This window comes from Haliotis rufescens, unplaced genomic scaffold, assembly GCF_023055435.1.
Source record: "Haliotis rufescens isolate VD_foot unplaced genomic scaffold, xgHalRufe1.0.p SCAF_25, whole genome shotgun sequence".
Classification (NCBI taxonomy): domain Eukaryota; kingdom Metazoa; phylum Mollusca; class Gastropoda; order Lepetellida; family Haliotidae; genus Haliotis; species Haliotis rufescens.
In genome coordinates this window covers 41,296-56,187 of record NW_025963946.1, presented here as the reverse complement: position 1 = coordinate 56,187, position 14,892 = coordinate 41,296, and the positions used below count along the sequence as shown (strand labels likewise).

General features: G+C 39.3%; 1 protein-coding gene across 1 annotated transcript; it reads right to left on the bottom strand.

Moving 5' to 3' along the window:
* Positions 1-4,622: 4,622 nt before the first annotated feature.
* On the bottom strand, positions 4,623-14,680 carry LOC125371615 (transient receptor potential cation channel subfamily V member 4-like). The gene is made up of 2 exons (XM_046525633.2): positions 14,532-14,680; positions 4,623-7,888 (listed from the first exon to the last, which is right to left on the bottom strand). Exon 2 carries the CDS (start codon positions 7,871-7,873, stop codon positions 5,639-5,641), a length of 2,235 nt encoding a protein of 744 aa, XP_046381589.2. The 5' UTR covers positions 7,874-7,888; positions 14,532-14,680; the 3' UTR covers positions 4,623-5,638.
* Between the last annotated feature and the right edge of the window lie 212 nt (positions 14,681-14,892).

The following is a 14,892-nucleotide window of genomic DNA, read 5'->3' as shown; positions in this document are numbered from 1 at the left end:
TAAGAATTGCTTTGTCAGAAATGTCAGAGTACAGCCATGTTTCAGAAATAAAAATAACATCGTATTCGTAAAGTTCTGCATAAACTAAATCAATTTTCTCTCTAAAGCTGCAAACATTTATATGGATGATACTGCGACCATTTTTGGTAGGACCAAGATGCGATGTATATCGCCACAACAAAGCAAGCATGTTAATGATATCTGTATACCTCTTACTCCAAACATGCAGAACAATATCGAAAGATAATAAACATTGACATCAATTTTACCCCTTAGGTCATTACATAATTTTCAATGAAATAACCCAATTCTCCTTCAAAATTGACTAATATCAGCTCCCATCGAACACGCAATGTTTTACACAAGAGGTGGAGAATTGGGTATGTTTTGTTAAATATAACCTCCCGTATCAAGTAGTGAATCAAGTTTAAATTATCTGGTTATTTGTTGTAGTTATTTTCTATCTTGATTCATACCACAGTGTGTTGAGATTTAAACAAACAAGAAAAATAAAAACAATGGGCTTATCAAGCATGAGAAGGGCGAGAGTATAATTGGGACCAATGGAGTAGAAAACGGAAAAAAGCAAACTATGATACTCGACAGTAAGAAGACGTTATCCAAATGTGTAAGCAATATAATCATATACAGGGAAAAGGATGAGTTTAAAAACTGTAACATTATACAGTCACGTCAATGATAATATAATCTTCTGATCATCTACTCATTTGTCAGAACTGCACTCTATAACTGTATGATCAAAGATAAATAACTTGAAAAAATATGAATTAAAAAAAAATGAATTAGACCAAAAAAACCAAATAAACACACACAAAAACAATAGAATATTGGTGTATGGACTATAGGTGTATGAAATATTTGTGTATGGAATATGGGTGTGTTGAATATGGATGTGTTAAATATGGATGTATGGAATATGAGTTGACGGAATATTTGTGTATGGACTATGGGTGTATGAAATATGGATGTGTAGAATATGGATGTGTGGAATATGGATGTGTGGAAAATGGATGTATGGAATATGGATGTATAGAATATGAGTGGATGCAATATTGGTGTATGGATGAATGGATGTGTGGAATATTGGTGTTATGGAATATGTGTGTATGGAATATGAATGTATTGACTATGGATGTATGGAATATACTTTTTATTATATAGATATGTGGAGTATGGATTAATGGAATATGGATGTGTGGAATATGTGTGTATGGAATATGAATGTATGGAGTATGGATGTTTAGAATTCTGGCTCCTACCTGTAACATGAACTACTTTTAGAAACCAGTCAAATGGTAAGGGTATATTTCTTGCTCTTTTACATGGCATGAACTACTATTAGAATGTGTGTGTGAGTGAGTTGTGTTTAACGCTGCTTTTAACAGTATTCCAGTTATATCACGGCGTGTCAGCTTAATGTGGGAGGAAAGCCCCAAGTGATACAGGTCTTAGACGTTTACCACTTCAGTGAAACCCACGAGCACGTGTATGGTACTGACAAACCTAGAAACATAATCGAGGCGAATCGGGATTCGGACCCACAATCATAGGTTTCTTGTGTGCCCAGGGACGCAACTCTGCACGGCGAATTGCTGCGCCATACAACTGGGAAAACGTCCAAACACTCTCCAACAACCTCCATGACTTCACTAAAAGCCCAAATGTGCTATTTTTGATAGTTTAAACAACAAACCTATTAAACCCATACATTATCGAAAGCTTTGGTAAAATCAATAAACTCGCAAAGATATTCATATTCATAGAGCGCATCACAAAGCTGTTATGTAACGTTAAGAATACTGGTGAACAGCTTTCCAAACGAACATCATAATCCGGCGAAATGAGTCATGATCAAGTGAGTCTTCTTTCTTCTCATATACTGTTTTAATTATACCTGTCCGCTAGTGGTCAAGTGGGTAGAGTGTCTGCTGGGAGAGCAGAAGGTCGGTGGTCTGATCTCCAACCAAGTGACGTTTAAAGATGTTGTTTGTTGTTACCCTGCCTGGCGCTTGGCATTAAGGGGCTAAAACAAGGACTGGTCTGCTCGGAGTCAGTGTGATGTGTATGGCATGGTATTTCAGTGAGCTAGCACTATACTGCCGACATTAATCCGTACAGACAGACACACACACTTATGTCTCACTTATGTACATGCATAAAACAACTTTGTACAAATAAACATTGATAAAATGTACAGAACCATTCAATAGAATTATGAGAGACAAATTATCATACAATTCGTACAGATATGCAATAAGGATGATCTAATAAAAGGTTATCCATATAAAAGATGCTTTCTACGATTAAGAATTAAAAAGCAGTATAAAAGTATAAAAGTATAAGGTATAAAAGTATAAAACACACACTGGCATCATTAAATATATAAAACAAAGTTTGTCGATATCAGATTTATCTAACTTAACAATACATTCATTAAAAAGAGGTGCCCTGATATCGCCCTGCCCTGCCCTGCCCTGCCCTGCCCTGCCCTGTCCTGCCTATGATACGCAGTGAAGCAAAACATGAATCCCGTCTTCTACGCTGTCATTAGAGTGAAAAGGCTTTTCATTTAATGGCTCTATGATATTCAGCAATTTAACCCAAATAGCCGCCCCGTAGTCAAAAACTGACCACACCTTACTATTGTACAATTCGGAATAGGTTTTTGAAATGCATACCGCCTTTGGTCTTTTCTTTGGAAATTAGCAAGCCCAAAGCCCTTATAGCAGACCACGCTGCCGTACGTGCTATTGCAGTAAAATCTAGGTGGCAATCGTATTTGGGTAATGCAATACATTTACGTTTTTCTATATTTGTTGGAATTTTGCAACTGGCCGTCTCATAAGTAAGAGTTCTCACCCGTTGTTAGAAGATTTGGCAAACGTCTCATACTGTTTATTCATAATATTGAAAGGCTATGGGCTTATGGTACATGCGATATAGAAATGGGTGTATATGCAAGTATTATAATATATTATTAATTTTGAAACAAACCTAGGATAATATTTATCAATCAACTGCTGGTAAAATCAATAGACGTGCCCACATACACATGTATGCATAATAGTGTGCATCACAAAGCTGTTATCTACTGTTAAGTATAATAGTGAACACCTTCTCCAACTCAACATCATAATACGGAGATATGAGTTGGCATCAAGTGGATCTCCCTTATTCTGATACACTGGTTTTAGTATACCTGTCAGCTCGTTATCATATACCATGCCAGTGGGAAAGCCAATGCTGAATTGACAAACGTAGAGAGGTCCCAGTGAGGAAGCCGTTTCTTCACGAAGTTAGACGGTATCTTCATAAAGGCAACACGTTATCATGGCAAGTTGCTCATTAAACAATTGCAGATAAAGAAGAAGATGTGTATTGACCACAGCTATTGTATTCTAAACCTTGTGTAACAATGACCTCATCAAAGATTTGTTTCTTTGTTGTATGACGTCGCATTCAGCATCATTCCAGCTGGCGGCCTGTAAATAATCGAGTCTGGACCAGATAATCCTGTGATTTTAATAGTTTGATAATAACTATCCACGCCGTCGGGATATCATGACACGGTAATGAACCAAGTCACCGAGCCTGACCATCCGATCCATTAATTTGCCTCTTGCGACCAGCAAAGCTTGTTGGGGACCAACTCAAACCCGGGATCCCCACGGGGATCATGGTAGTACAATCATAAAATAACCAGAAGTCGACGACATCAATATAGACCCGTGAAGATCCGGGGTAGAATAGGTCTTCAGAAACCCATGCTTGTTGTAAAAGACGACTATGCTTGTCGTAAAAGGCGATTAGCTGGATCGGGTGGTCAGGCTCGCTGACTTGGTTGATGCATGTCATCGTATCCCAATTGCGTGGATCGATGCTCATGATGTCAATCACTGGGTTGTCTGGTCCAGACTCGATAATTTGCAGACCGCGGTCATATAGCTTGAATATTGCTGAGTGCGGCGTTAAACAACAAACCAACGACAACAATACAAAATATAACAATATACACAACCTATAAATGAAAATTATCGCACATCAAAAAGGAGTGAGCGTCACACTTAAATATAACTCTTCTTTAAGTAAAATCTGCATCCATGTCTTAACTGTCATTAACTAGGAACCGTATAAGACATATGCTACAAAACCAAAGTTCAAGTTCAAGAAACACGGATCGTAATACGCCAACGTCATTTGTAAAATACTGGTAATAATCACAGTTCATGTGTGTACTTGGAGATTCCTTTGGGATGATTACATTCATCGGTGGCGGGTGTGGTGACATTGAGTATCTTCGCTTGAGATTGTTTTCCTAAATTGGATTGGTTATTAATCACATCAACATTGTTAACACATACACAAACCTAATCTTGTCAGTCTACTGTGACAGAAGTCCGGCGACAACTTGCACTCCAATACTTTACTACAGACTATACAATTGCCGGCCTGAAACAATCGCTCTTGTGTTTCGAAGGAGAAAGTGAGCGAGTGAATGTTTACGCCGCTTTTAGCAATATTCCAGCAATATCACGGCGGGGAACACCAGAAATGGGCTTCACACATTGTACCAATGTCGGGAATCGAAACCGGGTCTTCGGCGTGACGAGCGATCGCTTAAACCACTTGGCTACCCGACCGCCCCCAAGAAGCAAGTAGACTGTATGTATGTCCAACACAGACAAAAGCACATCATATTTTATGTTAAAAAGACGAGGTAGCCCACACTGCAGATGAAACACAGCAAGATCAGGACTGATGAGACAGGAGAGATTTAGGAAAATATTTACAGGAATAAGGAAAAGCAGGATATAGCTGGCATCTATAGCATGTATTCATTCGGAAATAGTATAGAAAACACATGACAAAAAATACATAATGACAATAATAACTGTTATCGTTGTTATAAAATAGTACTTTCAACTGCAGGTGCAACTTACTTACAAAACTTAAGCGTAATTAGCGTTTACCATTTTCCTTTTTATTTACAATTATTTCATTTGACACCAATTGTAAAAATGATTGTTTTCGGCATTGTAAATACAATGTAATTCTTTGTTTAAACTTTTCCTAGGTGACGATTATCATCTAAAAAGTCGATTACGTCATTTGTGAACACAGTGACGTCCTAAAAGCGGTGAGTGGAATGAACCGATTTTTGTTGGTGAAAAATATACAAAATGTGAAAGATTTCCGATAAATCTAGTGCAGTTGGATATACTGAAGTACAATACAGGTGTCATGACGTTTTCACAAATAACATGGACATATCATCTTGAAGAGGTAAAATTCTAATCCTTCACAATAAACTGTCTATCATATGATAAATCTAGAACATTTTCGGGTTCATAAACACCACATTTTGAACCAATCAGACTTTCACAATAACAAATGTGTAAGTGAGCCATTTTCTAGAGATAATATTCTTCCAGATATGCCAAACTCTAAGTTGTCGGTTGTGTAGGAGGCAAATGATTGTAAGCTGTAACTAAAGAACCCTCTACTTGCCCGAAGCCCACGATGGTGCATGTGTTGGGTCATATGTTAGTTTTTGATAATGATCCAGTCTTCCACTTTGTAAGTGACTTGTCACTTTTTCTATGACGTCTTGGTTTATTTATTTTCTTCTCCCATAGTCTTCAATAACTAGATACTGGACAGGTTTGGCTCTGTCGCTATCGGTTGTCATTTCCTCCCCTACCTTTGTTTTGTTCAGTAGGTTGTGCAGTGATCTAACAGCCTTCGACGTGACAGTGTGTTCAAACGTATCTTCGGAAAAAGCGTCTCCAACTCGCACACGATCAATTTTAAGAAGATATCGCGTACTGCCATAATCTGTCTTTTCCTCTTTCCCGACGGGCGTCCTCAGACATTTAGGTAGCATATCTTCAATGAATAAGACAATGGACAATCTCTGTAGCCACAGCAGTTCATCTGTATTCTCGCAGTTGTCACATGTTTTTGACATTATAGCGATGAGGATGTTGAGGAGGAACATCTGGATGACTATCACAGAAAGGACAAAGAGTGGGATTGATCCATGCCGCCATGCTTGCTCAAGCCCTTTTATCTCTTCGTGACCGGTCATCATTTTAAACATCGTCATTAGACTGATAGTGAAGTTCCCAAAATCTGAGTTTTCATCACAACATGTTGAGTTCTCCCTTGTTGAGTTTCCAGGCGGACCCTCCGCCATCGACATGGAATAGTGCATTGCACTAGTAAATGCTAAAATCATTATGAAAATGATTGGTACAAATTTCAACATATCCGCAAAGAGGACCTTCTGTAACATAACTGTTATGTAGCTGAACTGTCGGATTCCTCGCAGGAAGAACGTTGTTGACCACCAACCAAAGATCAATGCTATCACCAGCCAGTAATTACTTGTAACAGTTTCAGCATTCCACGCCGTGTCAATCAGTAACGCAAAACCAAACAGCACAAATATACATCGGTATACTCCATTGTGATGCAGTATTGTAAAATGAAAAGGTTGCCATGAAACAAAACTCCGAAGAAATTCTAGAATTATATAAAGGAGGCTTATGACCAATGAGACGCCATTCCAAGCCTTGAAGTTCCAGGTCTCCATATGGTTTGCTCCAGCATTGCGGATGACAAAAGTTTTGCGTTCAGAATGGTAGGTGAGTGTACTCATTAGCAATAAGTGAAGAAGCAGGCCGACATAGTAACAATGCCAGTACTTCTCCCACTTTAAGTACACCACTTCTCGGACAGTGTAGACTTTCAGAAAATTACATGCCTTCTCTGTCTTCAAACTGCATATGATTTCCAAAATACTTTGGTTTGTGCTTCGTCTAAATTGCTTCCAATAGGTCACTACTGGACATTCCACTTTGCCGTTTGCCAGCCCCTCGGCTCTGTGTCCTGTGTTCAAGAAGTCAGGCGACATCTGAAGAACAGCTTTATCCCAAGTTCCCTTGTCAATCTCTGTTACATCACATTCGTAGATATCAAAAACGCCGTCATGGCTAGTGAAGAACTTGTATACATCTTCCATACCAAGGATGTGTTCAAACACGTTGTCCAGGCCCAACACGGCAGCAAGATGGAGAGCTGTTTGATTTTGTTTATTTTCTAGTTGTACATTTTGCCGGCGCTTTTTGTCTCCTTTTGCTAAAATATCAAACATGTTGATGATGTCCCTCTCTTTGTCTGGATTGAAAGATGCGTACAGGACCAGAGAGTGAAAAACTGTATTGCCAACACTATCTGAATCGTGCAGCTCAGCGTTATTGTCAAGGAGATGGTTCACCATCATCACATCATTGTTCAAAGCAGCAATGGACAAAGGTGTCCCTCCTAACATCACAGTGCCTCTTAATTTCTTTCCTCTAACTTTACTTCCCATCGCCTTTTTGAGCAAACTATGATTTTTTTTATCATTAGTTTCCTTCTCATCTTCCTTTATCAGTGCATGAATCATGCATTCCGGAAGAGATTGTGGATGTTGATTATCCATGGCCATGGCAATGGCAATGTGGAATGGCGTCTGTCCACGATACTCATCGTCCTTCCTCTCACAGTTGATTAAACCTGGATCACAAGCAATTAAATACTTCGCAACTTCATTCTTCCTACAGCTGACGGCAATATGAAGCAGCGACTCTCCAGAATCTGATTCTAGTAATGTATCACGTTTGTTCTTCTCCGCATCAGTAAATCTATAGCTTACTAGTCTTTCTTTGTTGATCGCCTTTTCGCCTTTGCGCTTCCCCTTATTCTTCTCTAAAAACTTAATCAATTCGTTTTCATTCAAGGTCTTGTCCATTAAGTTGGACACAAGGTTCAACATGGGATCTTCAAGCTCGTGTGTGATCTTTTCCATTTTAGAGTTTTAACCCTGAAAATAGATAAAAGTGGACTCTAACTAATTTACTGCCTCAATCACTGTAAACAATCTGCGGTATTTCATGAAGAGAATTATTATTAGTTATTGCCAACTGATGGGATTTTAGAAAGAAGTGATTTCAAATAAATTGTTCTGTCTGAGGTAGATTTCGGACCAATAACAATGCAGGAATCCTTGATGGGGCGAGTGAGTGAGTTAAAGTTTAACGTCACATCGGCAATACTTCAGCCAAACCGTGTCGAGGGGAATCCTTAAGGTCATGGTACAAATTGAAATATCTCTTTTCATCTGCTGATAGAATATTCTATAACAAAGAAATTATCCAACGACACATCGGACAATTTTGACGACCGAAAGAAGCAACTGGCCTCGCACTTTTGGTCTGTCACAAGATCTATACATCATGCAATCATCTGGAATTAAGACATGCAATGGTCTACAGGAACCAGACATCATGCAAACAATAATGGTACAATACACACGCTTTTTCAAGGCGATGTTCCGAATAAAAACGCATGTAAAGGTCAATCCTGATATGTAATTGAATACAAAAATAGTCCCACTGGTTGCATTCTGCGACTTATTTCTCTCTGACAACATAAACAAATCTGAAACCCACACTGTTTCGTAGTATCTTAAAAGAGGGATGTCCATGAGAATGAATTAATAACCTGTACCTATCCACCTAAAAGAATATCACAAGTGTCGGTTCTATCTGTTCCTCTAGGTCACAGTTATCAATTGGTTTACCTGTTTCACCATCGTGTTAAAACATGTATGGGAATGTATATAGTCCAGTTGACTATGGCACATAAATAATGTCTTTTAATGTGTTTTCTTTATTATTCAAGTTCATGTCGCAATCTTCATTAATCATCGAAAACGTTTTTCTTCTAGCCTCCATTGCATCTTCTGTTGTAATAACGAACGTTATTATATAATGTCCGAGGAATGTTGACTAAATAAACTGTGAAAAAAGCACACATTGAGTACCTGAAGGAAACTACGTCATGCATTTCAAGAATTATTTTTCAAAACAAAAAGCCTAAATCTAAAAGTGTGACTTAACCCTATTACCATAAAACATTATTTGCATAGTGTAACCATTGCACCTACGGTCTCTGGCAATACTGCGAGTTCAAATTGCAAGTCCTGATCCTCAAATTATCTCAGGTAATAATTAGTGATCGCACATGTCTATATATTCTTAGTGGGCAGTTCCTACCCACAAAGACGACGACTAAGAGGTAACTACTCTTGCGTTTTGATTACGAAACATGTTCACGTCCTTAATTGTTTAGAATTGTATAGAATGCATAATGTTTAGATTCTAAACGTGTTCAAAATCTAAACCTAAATAGAAATCTGCTTGGTGTAGTTTGCTCATCTGCCATGGTTACACCAAGAAACGATGTAATTGATCACTTAAATGTAAAGCATCAATGCAAGAGAGTAACCGGTCTTGATTATCCGCCGAAACAGATTCCATTTAGCGTAACGGGCAAAGTAGCTGTGAACATTATATGAATGGATCGCCAAAAGTCAGTGAAAGTTCGCGAAAAAGGGTAAGTACGACCTACTCTGTCGGTAGCACCCGCCATTCACACAATTTGCATAAAAAAGTAAGTATTTTTAGAAATGTAATGGTATCCCACAACGACGGACATTTTTCTTCTAATGCTTGATTTCATTGCCCTAAGATTGAATTTCCTCATGACTTTTCGAAAGTTTGACATAACAGTTATTACGACAATAAATCTTCTGTAACCATAAACACTTCAAATGAACTTATAGGTACGGTGTTAACTGACGAAGACGACAAATGACAACATTCCTCACTTTTCGTGAACACGTTCATGTTCCAAACATGCCGAGATTTTGAAAATGTTGAAGTCTTGGCCCATTGCTAGTGTTACATATTATATAATATACTAGATTTTAATTTGTTATGAATCATTATTCAGTAAATTTGAATCTGAATGGTATCTGAATCCCTTTATCTTGCAAAAGTTGCAGCTCTTCGCGGCGGATATTCTAGTGTGACAATGATTCGCATGTAATGAGGTGAGGATGTCCCCATCCACTTATCTGAGCATGGTTAATGTTTGCACTGCAAACGGACCAACATGTATGTATGATATTATTATCATTTATTTAATTTCAGGGAATGTTTCAAGACTGCCATACTGCTTTAGTGAGTGAGTGGGATTGATTTTACGCCGCTTTTAGCAACATTCCAGCAGTATCACGGCGGGGACACCAGAAATGGGCTTCACACATTGTACCCAAGTCGGGAATCGAACCCGGGTCTTCGGCGTGACGAGCGAACGCGTTAACCACTGTGCTACCCGATCGCCTCCATAGTGCTTTACAAAAACTTGTGTGCGAACACAGTGCAAGTATATTTGCGTGCGTCATGTGCTTGCGTGTCTGGTGTGAGGATCTGTACAAGATGTTAACGTATTGATATTTCGTATGATGTGTCTGAAGTGAGACATTAATTAGCTCTGTCTATCTCCTACTCACAATTGTCAGAAAAACTTGTAACCGGGTGACTAAACTGGTGAACTAAAGGGAACGTATCAGCTTGCATACTGTTTTTCAGTCAGACCCTTAGTGCTACAAGGTTTATTAGGTGGAGCCTTATTGTTCAAAGGTATCAGCATGTGTAAACCCAATATTTCACATGGTAGAAAAATCTACGATCAACTTTTTCGAGTACCGGTAATATGACAATATAAAAAATAAACAAGAATCATATCCCTGATATCCGAAATGATCCATAACTTTCTGAGGCATAAACATATTTGAAAGTCTTTGCAAATTTACAAACGTGTCCTAGCTCAAGGAAATGCTCATATTTCAAACCCTTATAAATTGATAAAAAAAAGGCAGAAATTTATCGAATGACGATCAACAGAGATGCGTTTGAAATACGCTCTGAGCAAATATTTACTGGGGTATCCACTTCGGAAGTCATATTTGGAAAATTCTGACCATCCGGTCATAGCATTCACGACATTGGTGCTTGTGCAAATGGCAAAGGATGTTTCAAAGGTGTAGTTCATATGAAAAGTTAGTTCATATCCGGAATACTGAGCAAAACCGGTCATTGCATCCATTTCCTACTTTATTTGGATTTTTTTCATAGGCGTAAAAATCGGCTTTTTGTCCCGTGTAAGTTATTTTAATCAAGATATTAAAACAAACACATTTTGGCAAGTTTAAGAATCTACTTCAACCTATGTATATAATAATTAACTAATTGCCTCAATTACATAACTTGAATGTTAAGACCCACACTGAAATTGTATTAGTCCCTTGACTCTTCTATGGCTTTGATTAATCTCAATGGTGGACGATATGGCTGAAATATTGCCGAAGTGACGTTAAACTTTGCTCACTCACTCACTCTCAATGTTGGACCCGAGTAATATTGTCCTACCCAGAACAAAAAGTAGGTTTGATTTACGTGTAGCAATAATCCCGTCGAACGTGCATCAAACTAAGCGAGTTTTACACCGAAAACGACAATGATGAGGCACTGTTTACAGTATGTCGGACTATAATCGAAGAACCAAAACACAGGACACTGCAAGACTTACACGACTTAGCGATAGGAATCACGGGCTACACCCTGCAGGAATATCCACAACATCAACACCAACTACAGAACAGGAGTTAATTCTTTTTTTATATAAGCTGTGGTACGAGTCCCTTTATTACGGAAGCGTAGTAGGGCCACGGTGAAATATTTTTTTTGTCTCAGTATCTCCTACGTAGGACTAATTATCTCCTGCGTAGGACTTTCAGTCCGTTTGACTCCAAATGAGAACGATGAATTGCAAAATAACTCGAAATCCAGAAAAGTGTATGAAACATCAATACGGTACTTGACCATGAATACCCTGTACCCAACACAATCTGAATTTTGTTTATTTTAAGACCCATGACGGATAAAGTTCTTTAAGAAACTATCATGTAATTTTGTATAGAAATGTGTACATGACACGTAGGGGAACAAACCGTGGAAGGAACAGCGCAAGCACGGTCTGCACATGCTACACAGTGACCGTGTTCATTCAATGACAAGATGCGCTACTCAGCATATGTCAAACAGTTGATGTTGAATGTGTATGATTTCTTTAGAAGTGAAGCAGAAAGAGCAAAGCTTTTTTATGCAATTAATATTTTCTTGAAACGAGATCCAAAAGCTCTTGGTATGTCCCCTCAGAAACTTAAAAATGTTGTTAGTCGACGAGATACAAATAGTCAGGCCAAGGAGGTAGGGAACATGTCAAAACCACGCAAGGTTGATAAATTAGACAGTTTTCAGAGGGATCAAGTCAGACGTGCAATTGTTTAAACCGCACTCAGAAAATAAGTACCTGTCCCTAAGAATTTTGAAGAAACACCTTGAAACTGACCATGATTTACGTGTTACAAAGTACAAACTATGGCAGCTGTTGCATACATTTGGCTACAAATACAAAAAGATAACTGGAGAAAATAGGGCTGTGTTGTGTAAACGGTCTGACATTGTTCGTCTCCGGAATCATTACCTTCGTACCATCAAGCAGAAACGTGAAGAAGGATATGAGCCCGTCTTCTTAGATGAGACATGGGTAAATGCGTCACACACAGCCAGCAGTCAGTGGGTACCCAGTGGTGACTGTAAGGAGTCTGGTAGAAAGTTACCAATCGGAAAGGGTGAAAGACTCATAGTTCTCCATGCTGGTTCTGCTAGTCAGGGTTTTCTCCCGGACTGTGACCTCGTCTTTAGAGCCAAGGCCAAAGACAACAGGGACTACCACACAGAAATGAACGGCAATGTATTTCTGGAGTGGGTGAAAGATAAATTAGTCCCTGCTTTGCCTACCAAGTCTCTCATTGTCATTGACAATGCACCGTATCATAGTGTGCAGGATCCAGAAAGCAAGACTCCAACCTCTAATAACCGTAAAGGAGACATGGTTACTTGGCTGCAACGGAGGAACATTACCTTTCCTTCTCGAGCGACGAAACCACAGCTCTATGAAATCATCAAAACTATGAAACCTGACCCCGTGTATAAAGTTGACAGTTACATCAAGGATCAGGGTCACGCTGTCTTACGACTGCCATCTTATCACTGCGACCTGAATCAAATCGAGTTGGTATGGGGCATCGTCAAGGGTGACGTTGGACGATCGAACACAACGTTCAAATTACGAGACGTTGAACAACTCGTAAAGGAATCCCTTGGTCAGGTAACAGTAGAAACATGGAGGCGTTGTGTGGCCACAGTCGTTGACGAGATAGAGCCACGTTATTGGTCACGAGATGGACTAAGGCCAGCAACAGTCCAACCTATAATAGTGGCAATCGGTTCAGGCACCAGCAGTTCCGACGACGAGATCTATGGCATGAGCGAGTCAGATTGCGACTGAAATTATGAGACGGCCCTCTAACGCTCTGTCATTTCCCCTACCACAGAACGTGCAGTGCATGCGTGTTTGCGCTGTGCCTTCCACGTATGACTTAGTGTATGGCCTAGAATCACCATCTCCTACGTAGGACTTAGTATCTTCTTCGTAAGACTTAGTATCTCCTACGTAGGACTTATTATCTTCTACGTAGGACTAACTATCTCCTACGTAGGACTTATTATCTCCTACGTAGGACTTACTATCTCCTACGTAGGACTTACTATCTCCTCTGTAGGACTTATTATCTCCTACGTAGGACTTACTATCTCCTACGTAGGACTTACGAATCTCCTACGTAGGACTTATTATCTCCTACGTAGGACTTACTATCTCCTACGTAGGACTTACTACCTCCTACGTAGGATTTACTATCTCCTATGTAGGACTAACTATATCTTACGTATGACTTAGTATGGCCTAGAATCACCATCTCCTACGTAGGACTTAGCATCTTCTACGTAGGACTTAGAATCACCTACGTATGACTTAGTATCTCCTACGTATGACTTATTATCACCCACGTAGGACTTACTATCTCCTTCGTAGGTCTTAGTATCTCCTACGTAGGACTTATTATTTCCTACGTAGGACTTACTATCTCTTACGTATGACTTAGTATAACCTAGAATCACCATCTTCGTAGGACTTAGAATCACCTACGTATGACGTAGTATCTCCTACGTAGGACTTATTATCACCCACGTAGGACTTACTATCTCCTACGTAGGACTTAGTATGGCCTAGAATTACTATCTCCTACGTGGGACTTAGTATCTCCTACGTAGGACTTCCTATCTCCTACGTAGGAGATACTAAGCCCTACGTAGGAGATACTTAGACAAAAAAAGATTCACCATGGCCCTACTACGCTTCCGTACTTTATCATTATCATAACTTCATCAAACTGTAGGCGAAATTCAAAACAGTATGGTTCAGAGAAACCAACAAGTATAACCGGAGCATGTTTCCAACCACGATTATAGGATTCTGGCAATGCTGAGGACCCAGCTCTGCTGGCACAAAGAGGAACATTGAAAACACTACAAGTGTACTGGAATTATTCATAATTCAATAACATAATTGTGAATTAACAAATATGACAAAACATAATACCTTAAATTGTTACTGTGCCTAAAACTTATATCTGAACATAAGTGTATACTTACCGAGCACCAAAGCAGCTGTAGTTATCAGACTATGTTGACTGTCGTACTGCTGTGTCTTGGATCACGCAGTCGTTGTTTGTTTATATGGGGCCATGCAACATGATTGACACATTCCATACAATGCAGCCTGTGATCACGGCCCCATTGCCGTTGAGATTTTTAGGTTAGAATTGGTCCCCAGCAACCCACGCCTGTTGTATGAGGTAATTGAATGGATCGGGGGGCCAGGAGCTCGCTATCGGCTTGTTTGTGTGTTGCGTAACACCGCACTCAGATACTCAACAACAGCAACAAAAGGATACAACTTTGGCTTTTTTATTGGTGTGTTTTGTCTGGTATTTCATGGGCTGAAACTATCATG

What these genes read in the sequence shown, in the direction of transcription:
- LOC125371615 (XM_046525633.2), bottom strand. Translation starts at nt 7,873, where the DNA reads ATGGAAAAGATCACACACGAGCTTGAAGATCCCATGTTGAACCTTGTG.